The sequence below is a fragment of the Mizuhopecten yessoensis genome, unplaced genomic scaffold (assembly GCF_002113885.1).
Source record: "Mizuhopecten yessoensis strain PY_sf001 unplaced genomic scaffold, ASM211388v2 scaffold2329, whole genome shotgun sequence".
Classification (NCBI taxonomy): Eukaryota; Metazoa; Mollusca; class Bivalvia; order Pectinida; family Pectinidae; genus Mizuhopecten; species Mizuhopecten yessoensis.
Window position 1 is genome coordinate 5,579,885 of NW_018404492.1, and position 16,912 is coordinate 5,596,796.

Below are 16,912 nucleotides of genomic sequence, written 5' to 3' on the forward strand. Positions count from 1 at the left end.
ATTACTGAAAAGTGTTCCATTTCTGGGTACCGTTCCATTTGGATACCCTCATCCTAGCGTTTATCAACCGTTGGCGATTTTGCAAAGAAATCTTCGTTGTTACTGTGAAAATTGATTTTTTTTGAAAAAGAATGCATATTGAGATATTCATATGAATATGATAAAAAAGAATGTTTTAGCACGAAACAAATCATATGGGTATGCTATCTTATTGTGTGAATTCATTCATAAGTAGGCCTACGGAAAGTAGTTCTTTCGCCGCCATATTTGTTTTGATCTACTTCTGAAACCTCGAGACGGCCATGAATTTTGTGTTCAAAAAAGACATGATAGTATTATTTTTGTACTCTTTTTGAGGTAATAAGGAGAATAAAGACAACATACCCCATCAAAACGATACTTACGTTGATGTACAATTTAAGTGTATTGTGTTTATGTAAAGAAATATGTGTTTCCTGCTTGTCAGTCATGCCATGCGGAAATGAAAAATGAATGGCGTTTGTTTTTTAGCATTGGATTAAAAATGGTCAGAAAATCAAAATTCAACTGAACGACGGAAATCTTATAAACAAGCATATTAAACAGTAATCAGTTTTTGCAAAAACATCAATAAATCATTGAATTTGACAGGAAAAGTAATATATTTTCATAAAAGTATGGCATATAAGCTACGCGTAGGTTAAGTCTGCCACAAACAAAACAATCGTAGTCAATCTATCGGACAATACGGGCGACAAATAAAGACAATATTACATATATCTAAAGTAATAGTGTCTCTATCGCTTAAAATTTTGGATTAACAGTGAACAAAACATCTTTTATTTTAAGGTGAAAATGGTTCTACAAACACAACACGAGATTGAATAGACCGCCATTGAAACTTCTTTCGTGTTTCAAGGGGGTGTTTTCTGTGAGGTCCGAGGAAAGTATATATAGGTGCGGGAGGTCGTTGTTTTGGTCACACTTGCATTTGACTGAGTATCAAATCTCTTAAAATGGCACCAAGTCCGAGAAGGCGTTCGAGGAGTAGGAGTAGGAGCCGTAGTGTGTCTCCAGCCAAAGTAGCAATGCCAAAGCTTGCGAAGAAAAGTCCTAAGAAGAAGGCAGCAAAGAAGGCAACTGGCCCGAAAAAGCGTGCAAGGTCTAGGTCTAGGTCTAGGAGTAGGAGCAGAAGCCGAAGCAAGTCTCCTTCTAAGCCAAAGAAGGCCAAGAGTCCAAAGAAGAAGGCAGCTAAGAAGTCGTTAAAGGGAGGAGCTAAGAAACCGACAACTCTGTCTATGGTGGTCGCAGCTATCACAGCCATGAAGGACAGGAAGGGGTCATCTGTTCCAGCCATCAGGAAATACATCATGGCTAACTTCAGCAAGTTTCTTACTGCCAGCAGAGTCGCATCGTCTGTAAGGATTGCTTTAGCACGTGGACTGAAGACTGGGGCACTGGTGAGACCCAAGGGATCCACAGCTACTGGAGCAACAGGGCGCTTCAGGGTAGGAAAAGCGGCACCAAAAAAGAAGGCAAAGACACCAAAGAAGAAGACACCTAAGAAAAAGAAGGCAAAGAAGCCCAAGAAAGCAAAGAAGACCAAAAAGCCTAAAAAGGTAAAGAAGGCGAAGAAGGCAAAGCCAGCTAAAAAAGCAAAGAAACCAGCTAAAAAAGCAAAGAAGCCAGTCAAAAAAGCAAAGGCAAAGAAGTCTCCAAAGAAAGCAAAAAAGGCCGTTAAGAAGGGAGCTACTAAAAAGTAGACTTCTGAATTACCTACAACAACCAAAGGCCCTTTTAAGGGCCACCCAAGATTCTCAAAAAGCTTCCATTTCGCTCAAAAAAACGCAGTTTTTAACGAATCCGTAAATGCAAATAGGGAATGTCCTTTTTTTATCAATGGTGTACACTCCTTTAAAGTTCATTGATAAAATCACAGCTTGGTTATATAAATGACTTGTTACCATAACGTTTTTTTTTTGTTTGGGCTCAATGAAAAATAAACCTAGAACCACTTAAATGGAATACAATATAAAACGCGTTTGATTCATTCGAATTGCAATGTATTAACGTACATGTATATCGGGGTTTTCTGAATGCATGAGCACAACATAGTTTAAACAAGTTTTGTCAAACTTGTATTACAAACAGGCCTATTTACAAAAAACTGATAATTTGAAGGATGAAACAGTAGATGTTTCAATGGAAATAAGAAAAATTGACACTTCCTTCATAACAGTTTGTGTTTTGTCCCTAAATATTATAAACGACAAGAAGGAAGTTTTGCTGATTGTGTGCAAAAAATATACTTGTTGCAGTAAATCCTCTTGACTGTTTTCTGTGTATATAATATCACGAAAGATCTTAAGTAGAGCACGTATTTAAAACAAAAACGATGATAAAATATACACGTTAATGTGCCAGTCCCTTGAAATACTGAAACAAACAAAAAATGCTATTTTTTTTTCTACCGATTCATATTTTCAGGTACCACATCGACCTGATATTAGTTGAAATACATAAGTTTTTTTTGCTGGAAGGGTTATAATTATTGTTATAGACCATTGCTTCATTCTTGAATTCCCGAATGCATAATTTGTATTCCAAAGATAATAAAAATATGATAACAAAAACACCAATAAGACCTTGAGGCTGACTGTTGTTCATTGTATTGATATTTTATAAATTGCATAAATTTGTTATTTATTACTTTTATATGCTTATAATTTGCAATTAATCATTGTTATTCTTGAGTGAGTTACTTTAATGCGTATTTAATATAATTATTCATGTTACAATGAACTTGGTAACTGTATTACCCTGTCTGCTGTGTATGTTGTTTTGAATTGCTGACCTCTTGTTACACACACAAGTATGTCAATAAAGAATCTGAATCTGATATTTATAAAGATGGGAGGGGTTTGCAAATTGGTGTGGTGATCTAATAATGCACAAAAAACTTGTTAATAAACTTTAACCAAGTCCACATCAAGCTGCTTTTGGCCTCTAAAATACGAATAATGGTTCAGCACATTGCTTACATAACAATTAGTGCCTCCGTATAAATACCTCAACCTCATAATTGTCAAAAGCTTATCGTATATAGAGTGTGGTGATCTACCACTGTCTGGAAAAGTTTGCTCAAAAACGTTAACCTCTAGTACTGTAGGACACTGCCGGGGTGACTACATTAGCCAAGGCCTGGGCGACTACATCAGCCCCCAATTGATGGTGAGAGTGACCAACACATACCCACAATGTTTATAAAGCTGGTAAATGTCAGAGAGTAGTAGAATATCAATGGATTAACATTTAGTGACCCTTGTGTAGTAATTGAAATTTACTTTTGATAAAGGACATTACCATCATTGAAAAGTATCTTATTATAGCATCACTAGGTGTGAAGAAGACTGTTCATCATTCGTCAGCTATTCGGTAGTGAAGCGGACGTAAAACCTATCAATCAATCAACTCTTCAACATTTTAGCCAATTTGACCTCTTTTGGCTCAAAACCTCAGGCCCTAGGGGCGAGTCTGGGACTTTTAAATTTTCATACCATCAAATTGGCCAACCACAGAAAATATATAATATACACTCAAAAGTGTTATTTTCTATAGTAAACTTTACTCCCTCTGCAAGGGAGAATGGATGACCGAAGTTAATGACATTCACAAGTACATGTGGTACTAACAATTTAATTGATGATAAAATTAACTTGGAAAATATCTTATGGACGAAAATTAGCTACTACGTATGCGAATAATGGTATGCCTGTGTATATGCCAGAAGAACTTCGTTACCAACCCAAGTCATCAAGGACTGCCCAACGATGAGAAATTGATGCATCAATATAAGTGCATGATCAAAAGATTGTTTAAATTAAAGCATTTTGGTTTTGAACAGTTTTTTGGGATAGTGCTCAAATATTGGATATAGAAGCCATTTCACCCAAGGCTTAGGTTGCCAGTGTGATTGATAGCAATTGATGACAAGGGTTAAAATGCATTGGTACTTGGCAAAAGAAGAAACGCATAACGCTATCCTCATATCAATATCATTCTATTACTTGGTATGCGGGGTTCTATTGCTTGGTATGTGGAGTTTTATTGCTTGGTATATTTCCACAAAATTTTGATATTAAAACAACTTGAAGATTAATCTCTTTACAATTGTCTGTGCGACGTTGTTTAAACGATAACTGCTGAGCGCAAGAGTGATGACCACGGTATAGAAAATGACACTTCAATATTTGCTGTGTCAACCCCAAGCGTGAATTCCTACTCGAATTTTCATATGCATATTATTCATGAGAACATTTAATTGTCTCAACGGAATATTGTTCCATTCTTCCGTCAACGCTGCAATCATGCAATTGTACGTGGTTATTTAGCAGGTTTGTGGATACGTCCGTCAAGGCCATCCAAAAGATGTTCCATGGGAGACATGTCGGGGCTATATGGAGGACATTCTGAACGTTGTTTGCTGTGAAAAATTCAAGGCAGATCCTGGCAGCACGTTGTCGAGCAATGTCTTGCTGGAAGGTGAGGTTGTTCTGTCCAAGAAACTGTAGGATATGTGGTTGGAGTATCTAACAGCAGTGACGTTTTGGTTAAGGTAATAGGATTGTGTCACCATTTCTCAGTAGAATTTCTTCAAATTTTGTAGTTATATTGCTTTTAAGTAAAGAAAATTTTCTGCCACAAAAAAAAATATATGTTGTCAGAATTTTAAGGATTTTAAATGGAAATTTATGTAAAAAGAAGTGAATTTTGAAAAAAAAATGAAAGACACAATATTTTTACAAAATAAAGTCAATAAAAATGATACTGACATATATTAGTATTGCATTAATGTATACCAATTTAATAAATGCTGAAATTGTGTAAAATTAATTCTCTATACACGATATAAAAATTGACATTTTATAATAAAACCATATACACATAATAGACACATGTGATCATTGATAAAAGAAAACCTGAATTAATGCCTGGATTGCTTTGAAATACTTTAATATTGAGAGAACACACTGTTCTGTCAATAATAAACATACAATATTCATCAATTTAATATTAAACATTAGAATTTGCGGAAATTGTGATGCTGTCTCCCTACATTGGTTATTCAACTAGGGATGTACTTCCTGTTTCCGTTTATCAATACACTCCAATGACCTTAAGTATTACTAAGGGGGATTTCACCTCCCCAACCCATTACAGAGGCCCTACTGAACCTATCACGTTTAACAATGCATGCATTGGCGAAGCGCTCACTGGGTCTTCGTTATACCCTTTGCCTTCCGTCAGAGCCCAAACGACTCAATCTAGACTTGTTGGTGAAAATTACATGTCCCCACACACGCATTCCAAACCGATTCAAACCATGTCTTCTCATTCAAGCAAGACGCACTTGCCAATGCGTAAGAGGTGGTCCGACATATGGTTGGCCTACATTGATTAAAGACGCATGCGTGCTGTCGATCGCTTGAGCCGTCATTACATTCTGACAACCGTTCCTGGGATGGTCAGACATTTTAAACTGACCCAGTGGCACACGAACGTTAAAGCAGACTAGACAATACCAAATTACTGTGCAACAATGACTATGACCGGCCAAGAACATTGCAATTGCTCATCTCTCTAACTTGGGTGAAATGTGGCATCTTATTCAATGGCAAAAGGAAAATGTTTGCATGGAAAACTGATGTGGTTATCATCAAAGTCTCGTATAGAATGATATGATTGTTTGCGAAAATGCATGCCTTTTTGGGTCATGCGATTCAGAACACAGTAAGGTACAATCTTTCTTTACAGATAAACGAGTTATGTAAGGTGGGAGTTTATTCGTTTCTTTTCCCCCATATATATATATATATATTCATTACTGCTATCCATTTTCTGCCATTGGTTAAATAACTGAGTATCATGATAGAATACACACAAATTATTTATGATCCAAGAGGTTTGATGTCCTTGCACTCAAACTTCTGGAGAAATATAATTAAAAAACCTTGGAATCCTAATGTTTTGGCCTCTAGCATCACTGAGGAGTCCTAGAAGGACGACACTGCCGTATGATGCAGTACGGTTCGTATGTGGCATACTGTATCTAGTACCAAATCTTAAAGGTGCATCCCATGTGCTTGCGTTACATTTATCTTTTACCCAGTAACATTAGTCCTATGCTGTCACAACGTATCGAAAAATTGGTATATCGCAATAGTAAACAGGCATATCATATCATATCACAATACATTAATGAAATATCGATGCATCCATACCCCATATCAAGACCAAATTCTTTTACTCCATCCCTACAGTTTTAAGTGGCCTCAGACTTTAGATTTAAATAACTTAACTTGACAATATTCTATTGGTTGCCAGGGCAACATGGCAACATCAAGTCTGTCCGGCAGTATTGCTGTTTAAATTGTTCCCATGACAATGTATGGTGCACATACATGTAGCTGTAAAGTTATGGTGTACTAAAAAGATAACACAGGTTTGGTCAAGTAATGTCATTTACTGTGCATGCATGTATTTCATATACATCATAAATATGAACCCTGGATATTTCACAGTGGGCATCTTTCACACCTATCATCAGCCCAGGCTGTTATAGAAATAGAAATATTGTCGTTGAGTATCGACACAAACAGCTGGAACTGTCTTGAAATTCCCTCACTTTTGTAATAATATGTTGTCACGGAAAGTTTAAAATGTCACAGTTCAGATGAAAGACGGCTTCTACTGTGCTCTGTCAATGTATAACAGAATTATTCACTCTGCTCACATTTACCCAAAGATTTTATTTAAGATAAAAATGTCATTCCCTTATAGCGATAGTCATCATCAGCTAGCTTCTGCATGTCCATTAGGCTTCTTCCCTGTTGGTCCACCTCCTAAGATGTCTTCTGCAAAATATAGAGACAACTGTCAGCTGTATACATCTGTCTAAATATAGCATACTGTATAAAAAGTATTTTGTTACATTTTTGTCATTTCAACAGGACAGATATATCACATCAAGGAACCTTACCTACACGCTTTCTAATCTCATAACCAAACATTGAAGATTTGTTTTTCCACATAGAATATTTGAAAACTTGTCTGCAGGAAAAGATGAAAATTTGGAGGAGAGAAATATAGATAGCACAAGATTAACACTGCGACACCTGTCAAGTAATTACGAGAATAATTTCAGTTACCTGTCCGAAGTAGCACTGTGTCATTGTGAGTCGCCTGACACTGCATAATCTCTGCACTGAAGTTACTGGTGCCTCCAAACATGATAAGTTTGTCACCAATGACACCCACAGACTGCTGCCCCCGACCACTGGGAACCTTGCCTTTCACTGTTGCCTGGTACCACTCCTTGGTATCTGGGAAACCAAGTAACACAAAATATCTCATTATTATTTTAAGATGCTGTGTAAGAAAACTTGAAATTGAAAACAACTCTTCCATTCACTTTATAATTAAAATTACTGCATTTAATATTGCTAAATTAAGGAATTCATGGTTTATTGTCTCCCTTGATTCTTCTGAATCTGAAAATTGGCAAAAAGCTTAAAATCAGCTTTCAAATTTCTGTGGATGTTTTAAAAGTACAGTTTGAGAGAAAGGTATACAACTATACTTTTAATGCAAAAGTTAGCACTGAACACAATTTTTGCACCTGAAAGTAAGTCAGAACAAAGCAATTTTACATATTTTATGGAATATGCATGGAAGCCACTCCTTTTATAAGGACAAGCAAAAGCAAACAAGCCAGGCCATGTCACCAGTGTACACTCACTCTGTGTAGCAAAGCAGGAAATGCCCTTTGTATGCTCTTGTAAAAACATTTATAAACTTACCCAGGGAAAATATGCTGACATCATCAAAGTGCTGGTTGTCTTTTCCTCTTCCTCCTAACACTACAACTCTGTCTCCAACAGCAGAAATTGTATGAAATGATCTTGGACTGGGTGGTCTCCCTTTGCAATTAATATCCATATCCCACTTCCTTGTTTCTGTCACATAAAAAATACATTTATAATTACCATACTAACTGTGAATTCCTACTCTACAAAATTTTCTCATCAAGGTAGAGAGTTCCAGTAACTTTCTATACTGTACACAGGCCTTGAAAAGCGAGTTTACTGTTAAATCTATTTACTAACAGGTACACTACTTTCATATAAAGACAATTATAGCTTGTGGGCTGTTTTGAGGAAGTTAAGACATTTAAAAATTACTTCCAGTAATGTTACAGAAATGTTTTGAGTCTTTGACTGGTAGAGCAATGGATAAGCTTCTTGAGTAAAAATCAAGAGGTCCAGGATCCAAATTCCCATGGTCAAGTTTTTTTTGGGGAAGAAGAAATTTATAATAGAAACATTCCTTTATAAACAACTTTTTGTTTTTACTATAGTAAATGGGCAAGCAACTCCCGAGTCAGGAAATTCCTGAACAAATTTGAAAATATGCCCAGAACAAACTCATGACTGATGTGTTCTACTGTTACTTATAGCTATATTTTACTGTAGACTTGGGTAACTTTCAAGATTGCGCAGCATTTTTAATATGTAATCATTTCCATTAATAGTTGGCATGATGATAAAATCATTGTTTTACAATCAATAGCTGTAAACGTGTTATTTCAAAGACTATTTTTTAATTTGGTACATACACATCACAAAACAAAATTCAAACACTTTTCCAGCACATTTGTTTTTCTCCCATTTCTCAGTATGAGACTTTCAGAATTGTTTAGTGTAATGACACTGTTATATTATAAAACAAAATTTAAACAAATTTCAATAGACTGAAATAATCAATTTCTTTGTACACTGTATCAAAGTTTTTATCAACACAAAACTTTTACAATAGTCCTTCATTAACAAAATTTGACTGAGTCCTTCATAGAAAAGAACACATTTTGTCTCCAGAATATCATATCTACATATTTTTCGTGGAAAATTGATTGCTCACTTTCCATGATATCAGCATTTCCCGGTTCTTTTTCATGGCCTGTATGACCCATATTTAATATCTATAGTGTTGGATCTACATCTGCACTGAATCATCAATTTTACAGGTGAAAGGTTTTTTTTCTGAACGAACAACTCGGTAAAGATATTTTCATGTTAGATTTGTGCGTAGTTCACAGAATCAACATCAAAACATGAAAACTTAAACATACCTGTGTCAAAAATGTGGATGTCATTCTGTCTGTCCTCTGTGTCTCGTCCTCCCATGATTACCAGACTTTTACCAACCGCACAGAGACCATGAGCAGCCCGAGGACTTGGCACTCCTAGATTCATCTGTAGTGGCTGTGACCATTTGTTGGTTACTGTTCAACACAAATTAAGCTCTTATCATTTTTTTTTTTTATATATTTTGAAATGTTATGTAAATCGTTTCAAGATTGGGAACCACCTCTCTACCTCTAGGGGAGGAGGAAACACTCTTTATTTTAAAAAGAAACATGGCGTTCTCGGGGCCCCATGCTTTAGACACTACAGACCAAAAATAGTTAAATTTTTACACCGATGATGAAGGAGTAGGATTTAGAAGCTGACACTTTATTTTCCCTTTTAATTTGTGCTCCTGCTTTTAAAGGAACCACAATTTTATGCATATGAAATCAAATTCCTTTGGCCAAGTGATGATCTGTTCCACATTTACATAAAATCCTGAAAGTCCTTCTGCACAAAATGCCTTGTACAGGAAAAAGTATTTAAAAATCTCTTAAATACAAGTGTAGAAGCATTTATGCACCTGTATCAAAGACATATAGGTCATTGAACCAGCCAAATTCTGCAGCTTCCTGATCTCCAGGAAGCTCATCATCCTCTTCATCTTCATATTCTTCATCACCCTAGCCAAATAAACCAATTCATTTTTGTTAAAAATGGCAATATGTCAATCAAAGGTCAACAGAGATGAATTTTTTCTTAAAAATCTTAATTATTGGACAGTTATCTTGTTGAAATCCTATTTCTTTGCATCTACATTGCAATTTCTATACTAATGCTATTTTTTTTATTTTACAGTGCAATGTAGACAAAAGGTTATGTACTCTCATTAACTTCAATGCAGGAGGGTATGATTGCTGAACAAACACTTCTGATATACATGTTTATCTTATTTGTAACATCACTATATCCCATTATGTACATTCCAAGGGCAAAATGGTTGAAAATCAAGGGGCAACTAGAAGAGACTAAAAGGTTTCTTACATCATCTTCCATAGCTAAAGTTGCCTTGGGTCCAAATCCTCCAAAAAAATAAATTTTTGTTCCTATGGCAACAGACTGTAACTTGTCTCTTGGACAAGGACCATCGGCTGCTTGGACGCTTGACCATGTCCGAGTTTCTGAGAAAATAAAATAGAAAACTTAGATAATGTTTTAAACATCAGACAGAAGAAGTTAACCACTGTTTCACTTGCTGTTTGGTTTAATGGTGTTATTGTCTATCTACATAAATTTGTATGAAATATCAACATTGAAACCTAATTGAAGGATGATATGTCTATTCAGACCACCTGCCTATCAGTTAATAACTACTACAGTGATAAATCTACATACATTTATTGTATACGAGACCATAATATCATACTCTATAAAAACTTATCGTCCAACACTGATTACCACAATCTCAAGATTTCACTGAATGAAGATAACTTCCTTTTAAACAAGAGGCCCAAAGGGCCTGTATCGCTCATCTGGATATCTAAAGCAATCATGGCAAAATATTCTCCAAATAAGATCCAAGGGAATATGCCAGACCCAAAGGCCAATCCTTGTAGTGTACATGTATCTGTATTAGATTTTTCATGCCCAGCAATTTTATGTATGGTTATGGGGTGGGGATCTCAACTGTTTCCAAGCTGTGACTCAGAAACTAGGTCCTCAAGGGGTTGTGGCCAGACCCCAGGATCAATTCTAATATCATGATTTCATTCGTCTCTTTATGCCAAGCATTTGTATTTGTAGTTTAGGGGTGGGGATCTCAACCATTTCTAAGTTATGACCCACAGATTAAGTCTGCAAGGGTGGGGCAGACCCTTGGGTCAATTCTAATATCATGACTGCATTCGTCTCTTTCTGCCCAACAATTGTTTTTATGGTTTTGGGGTGGGAATCTTGACCGTTTCAAAGTTATGACCCAGGAGTGAAGTCTCCAAGGGTGGGGCAGACCCCAAGACCATCCTGGAAGCATATGTGCAATCATCTCTTTATACTCTGCTGTTGTATATATGGTTATAGGGTGGGGATCTCAACTGTTTCCAAGCTGTGACTAAGAAACTAGGCCCCTAGTGGTTCGGTCAGACCCCAGGGTCTACTCTAATATCTTGACTGCATTCGTCTCTTTATGCCCAGCATTTGTATATATAGTTTTGGGGTGGGGATGATCTCAACTGTTTCAAAGTTATGACCCAGAGACAATGTCTCCAAGGGTGGGGCCAGACCCCAAGGACCATTCTGTAAACATTGTATACGTAGCTGGTTACATGTTTTAAACAAAATCAAGGTAAGTGTTATAATGTTGCTTACCTGTATCAAACACATGAAAATCCCCCAGCCATCCACACGTCTGATTCAGACCTCCGAACATATACAACTTGTTCCCAACACAGGACAGTGCCGCTGCTGATCTTGGTGGAGGGGCTTCATTTTTATATGCAACTTTCTGCCAAACCATTGTTTCTGGAAAAAAATACACTTATTTTTTCAAGTTGTAAAATTTAAATGTTTTTAATAAACAAAATTGAATTTTTATTTAATACCCGAGTATATCAAGCTTTAACACAATGGTAACCCAGAAAATTTCCCAGGTCAAACAAGTTAATACATTTTATTTCTAATGGATTTATTTCAAAGAAAGGGGATTTTTAATGTATATATTACACTCTGTAATTCTTTTATCATTTATTTATTGTGAGTAAAATAAAGGTCATGTCATATTTATTTCTTCTGCCCTTTTTGTTTTAACCACAATAGTATGAAATGAACAAGGTCATTTAATCTAAAACTTGCAGTAGTCATCTTTTAAGATGTTAAAGAATGCAGTATGTCTTTGCTAAATTTTAAAGGAAAATAGAAAATTTCCTATTTAAGATAGCAAGTCGAGGCCTAGGATCAATATGTCTAGATCTGGTGATATCCTGGTTTTTATATTTAGGTAGTGAAATGTGTTAGAAAAAGAATTTTGGTCACACTAGGACTGTAATCTCCGGGTTTTTACTGTGTATTTTGCCATTGGATTTGCCACAAAAGATTGGGAAAAATCATACTGGTAACATATTTTCCTTTTTTTCAAATTATGATGCATATATCTAGTTTTTCCTGATCAAATTAGTTAGAAACAGTCTAATTCTCATTGCAAAATGAAATTCTGGCTCTAATATATAAAGGATCATGATTGATTTGCAATTATGTCTGTTATCTAAGTGAAGGAAAAGTGAATAAGAATGATCGAGAAACCAATAAAATAATGTTACTTTTTCATGCTGGGCTTTGCTTGTTTACTGTTATATTTAAATTATCATGATACCATAGATAAATTAATGTAATTGGGCCAATTGCTCATGTGACTGGTTCAGCAGAAACAACAGGTACAGATCAGGATCCGGAATGGACCAAGCTTAGGTTGATCTCTGGAAAGTTCTACACATTTAGATCAAGAGGTCAAGTCTTGTCTTGCTGGAACTAAACAACTGGCTATGTCTATGGATAATTTTAATTCAGTTCTTTATTTGTTTAACGGGATTGCGAACAGACAAAGGGCTACGAGTCACTTTCCTGGATAATTGAGCAACCATGGGGAAATATTCTCAATAAACTTACTTTTGAAAATATTTCCATATATTGAGTCTCCTTGGCGTAAAGAATAGTTTGAAACTCAATGAAACTTTATATCACTATCCAAACATGCTACTGGTCAAATATCATCACCTAGGTCCTCCTAGTATTGCAGAAGTTGTTTAATGATATTTACGTATTTGACCCCATGTGACCTTGAAAGTAGGTCAAGGTCATTTATTTGAGGAAAGTTCAAAGTACTCTGTCCTAGCTATAGGTACCTATTGGTCAAGTATCATTACTCTCTGCCTCAAGTTATTCAGCAGAAGTTGTTTACAAGTTTTTACATATTTAACCACTGTGACCTTGAAAGTATGTCAAGGTCAGTTATTTGAGGAAACTCAATAGTGCTCTGTCCCAGGTACCTACTGGCCAAATATCATTACTCTGGGCCTCTTGGTTAGTCAAAATATGTTTAAAAAAAATAAATACTTTTTACCCATGTGGCCAAATATCATTACTTTGGTCCTACTGGTTGTTTAGGAGAAGATGTTTAAAGGTTTTAGAACACATTTGACCCCTGTGACTTTGAAAATAGGTCAAGGTCATCTATTTGAGGAGCACTTTATGCCACGTACCTACGGACCAAGAATGATTACTCTGGGCTTCCTGGTTATTCAGAACAAGTTGTTTAAAGTTTGTTTTTACATATTTAACCCCCCTGTGTCCTTGCATAGATCAAGGGAATTTATTTTAGGAAACTTTATAGAGCTCTGTCCAAGGTACCTACTGGCCAAATATCATTACTTTAGGTCATCCAGTTCTTAAGAAAAGCTCGTTACAAGGAAAATTTGACGCACAAAGTGCCAGGTGAGCTAAAAATTAAAGCAAGCTAAAAGGCAAGACATGGCCAGGGTCCAAACCTGGGAACCTCGGAACTCTAGACAGATGCTCTACCAAATGAGATACCAGCTGGTCACTGAAGATAGACCTATAGTCCAGTTCCGCTACATTCCTTCCTCCTTTTTTCTAAGTTTTAATTTGCCCAAGAAGACACAACTATTTACAACCTAGGTTCATGCATCTCCTTGCCAAGTGTACATCCAATGCTCGAAACAAGGGTTGGTCACCGGCACCAGTGTAACAGGAGATGGAAAAATGCACGGCTAGACTGGGGTTCAAACCCAGGACCCACCTAACTGTAGGTGGATGCTCTATCTATTGAGCTAACCTTGTTGATGAGGATCACCCAGTCTAGTTCCGCAACACAGTAATAAAATTGTTACGCAAAACAGTAACAGTTATCCATATGCATAATTATTACACGTATATATACACCTGAATCCAGTTTTGGCCAGGTCAAATAACTGGACCCTTGATCTACACCTGCAAATTCTCCTGAGGTCATGATCATGCTGAGCCTCTGTCTCCAGAGGTCATGATCAGCCTCTGTCGCGATCTAGATCTGTCCCTGTTGTTTCCCTTCAAGTTTTGACAGTGGCCCTGTTCCGAGCACAGGTGCTCAGGTTCTGGACAATATGTGATATATTTAGGTATCGCACATCTGTAATATATAACATTATATCTGTTTACATATCGCTCCCCACTAGATATTGCATTTATTAGTATAGGGGGTGCGATATCTTGTAGGGTGTGATACATAAACAGATAATAATATATGTATATATATTAAATAGAACCCAATTATTTATTATTAGGCCTACAGTGATGTGCGATGCCTAAATATATCACATATATTCTACTCCTATAACATAAGAGCGGCCTTTTTTCTATCAGATATGATTTTGCAGACTGCGACTGCGCCTGTCAAAAGTAATTTAGTATCTCTCCGTGTCAATAACTGTTGGAGTATTTTAATCCAGAACCCGAGCACCTGTGGTTCCGAGTTGTCTCCACTTTGGCCACTGCTGTTTTTGAGATTGAGTGTGTGGGGGAGGTAGAGTTGAGTCCTAGTAAAAGGAGCCCTTGGATCATGGTAGTTCTATTATCATCTATCTACAACAGATTATAAATGTGACAACATCATCGATATGTCATAAACAATTATTCACCTGCATCGAAATTTAACATTTCCTTCGTTTCTGTCATCTCGGCATCATTGGTCTGTATGACACCTCCATAAACGTAAAGTTTGGAGCCACACACACAACAACATTGGCCTTCCCTGGGCTTAAACGGGTTGTCCGCGGCAACGCCCCACTCCACAGCGATATCGTTCTCAATGACTTCCATAATGAAAATGATTACAGAGGCTGGGTGATATCTTTCTTGGTGTGACAGCTGCAGTTTCCCGCGGTTTTCTTCATAGATTTTCCGGAAGTAAATATTGCGCAATTTTCACTCTCATAGCTTCACTTCTTAATGATTGCCAAATTATCTAAAGAAATAACAACCAACAATTCTGGAGTCAAATTTGTAATTCTTGTTTATTTTTAATAATGACATATGTTTACGAAATTGACCGATTTTTTCGGAATCTGACCTCACTTCCGCTGAAAATTCACAAAGACCCGACGATTTGGCCCGAAACAGGTAGCTATAAAACATCTATTTTACTCATATTTACGTCATAAATTCGAATGACACCGTATGCAGGATGTTAGTTAAATATTCAGAGAAATATTGAATTATAGAATAATTCTAATAAACCTGTAACCCTTTCGATAATAACCTGTTTCTTAACTCGCCGGTTCTCAGCTGACTGCAAAGGGGTTCTGTAAGGAAAACTATTTTTTTAATTTCTTTTAATAGCCAATGCAGCAATAAATAAAGTTTACTAAATAAATGCATTAATTGATATGGTTAATGCACTACTCAAGGTTGTATATTTTTGAACCAGCTCCCATCGACACAAAGCAATATTTATTTTTGTAACTTCCCTAATGTACCTCATAAGGATCCTCTATAAACCACAGCTGGTTTCGTGTGTAATCTTGTACAATAATAGGTCTTAACCGCGATTTTAACGGTGTATATGCATATTTAACAGAAATCTGTTATAGTTTTTCAATTTCTATGTAGCTATCCAGTCATTATCTCTTTAATTTAAACACTTATTTAGTTTGATTCATTTTATTTACTGTTGATTTTTTTCGGCTTTTGATAGTGTTTTTTTATTTATTAGAAAAGTGTATTCCATATGTAGAAATGTGTAGGAAGATGTATGAAAAGTCAAAACACTAATACAATTATACAAAATAATTTGCTAGAGTTATATATATATATGTCATCAATACCGTAATCCATATATATATATATGACATGTGTATACAAAATTCAGTCTTCAATAATTTATCCAATTATGAACTACAGTAAGGAGTAATAGGTAGAATTTTGGGTTTGCTCGTTGTGGTCATGTCAGGGATGTTTATTAATTTTGATTGCTAGACCTTAGGCAGAGTTTGAAAAGTTGTACTAGGCCGACCTGTATTTTTATAGCAGTTTCAAACTTTGTGGGACCATATATATTTCTACGGAAAAATTAGACACATCAGGACTTTGACTCACGACTGTAGACCATTGAACATCAATATGCAAGATCCTGCAGTAAATAAGACAGAATATGATTTGTATGTGACGGGCAAATAAATTTCATTTATTTTTTCTCATATGTTTTTAGCTCACCTGGCACAAAGTGCCAAGTGAGCTTATGCCGTGGCGCGGCGTCCGTCGTCCGTCCGTCCGTCCGTCCGTCCGGCGTCAATATTTTACTTTAAACGACTTCTTCTTAATAACCGAAAGGCCTAGGGTGTCAATATTTGGCCAGAAGCAAACTTGGATGAAGGGCTACAAAGTTTGTTCAACTAAATGACCTTCACCTATTTTCAAGGTCACAGGGGTCAAATATGTCAAAAACTTTAAACATCTTCTTCTCAATAACCAAAATGCCCAGGGAGATGATATTTGGTCAGTAGCATGCTTGGGTGAAGGGCTACCAAGTTTGTTCAAATGAATGACCTTCAATTATATTCAAGGTCACAGGGGTCAATTGTATTAAAAAACCTTTAAACAACTTCTTCTGAATAACCAAAATGCTCAGGGTGATGATATTTAGCCAGTAGCATGCTGAGATGAAGTGCTACAAAGTTTGTTCAAATGAATGACCTTCACCCATA

At 36.2% G+C, this 16,912-nt stretch overlaps 3 protein-coding genes across 3 annotated transcripts in view; 2 read left to right on the forward strand and 1 right to left on the reverse strand.

The window, feature by feature from the left end:
• Nucleotides 1-962: 962 nt before the first annotated feature.
• LOC110445662 (sperm-specific protein PHI-2B/PHI-3-like) lies at nucleotides 963-1,791 on the forward strand. Its single transcript, XM_021490391.1, has one exon. The coding sequence runs from the start codon at nucleotides 996-998 to the stop codon at nucleotides 1,740-1,742; it is 747 nt and encodes a 248-aa protein (XP_021346066.1). The 5' UTR covers nucleotides 963-995; the 3' UTR covers nucleotides 1,743-1,791.
• Nucleotides 1,792-6,463: 4,672 nt separating this feature from the next.
• On the reverse strand, nucleotides 6,464-15,132 carry LOC110445663 (kelch domain-containing protein 1-like). Its single transcript, XM_021490392.1, has 8 exons — nucleotides 14,849-15,132; nucleotides 11,529-11,681; nucleotides 10,209-10,345; nucleotides 9,748-9,847; nucleotides 9,167-9,319; nucleotides 7,839-7,994; nucleotides 7,188-7,361; nucleotides 6,464-6,893 (listed from the first exon to the last, which is right to left on the reverse strand). The coding sequence occupies exons 1-8, from the start codon at nucleotides 15,027-15,029 to the stop codon at nucleotides 6,832-6,834; spliced, it is 1,116 nt and encodes a 371-aa protein (XP_021346067.1). The 5' UTR covers nucleotides 15,030-15,132; the 3' UTR covers nucleotides 6,464-6,831.
• A 159-nt stretch (nucleotides 15,133-15,291) lies between these two features.
• The window catches only part of LOC110445665, a 10,393-nt gene continuing 8,772 nt past the window's right edge, over nucleotides 15,292-16,912 (forward strand). The window contains exon 1 of the mRNA XM_021490393.1: nucleotides 15,292-15,329. The gene's annotated coding sequence lies outside the window, so the exon portion shown is untranslated. The remainder of the gene's footprint in view (nucleotides 15,330-16,912) is intronic.

Coding starts and splice junctions, on each gene's coding strand:
- LOC110445662 (XM_021490391.1), top strand. CDS start 996: ATGGCACCAAGTCCGAGAAGGCGTTCGAGGAGTAGGAGTAGGAGCCGT.
- LOC110445663 (XM_021490392.1), bottom strand. CDS start 15,029: ATGGAAGTCATTGAGAACGATATCGCTGTGGAGTGGGGCGTTGCCGCG. Junction 9,320..9,747: donor CCTATATGTCTTTGATACAG/GTGCATAAATGC, acceptor TGTGTTGAACAG/TAACCAACAAATGGTCACAG. Junction 6,894..7,187: donor CACAGTGCTACTTCGGACAG/GTAACTGAAATT, acceptor TATATTTTGCAG/AAGACATCTTAGGAGGTGGA.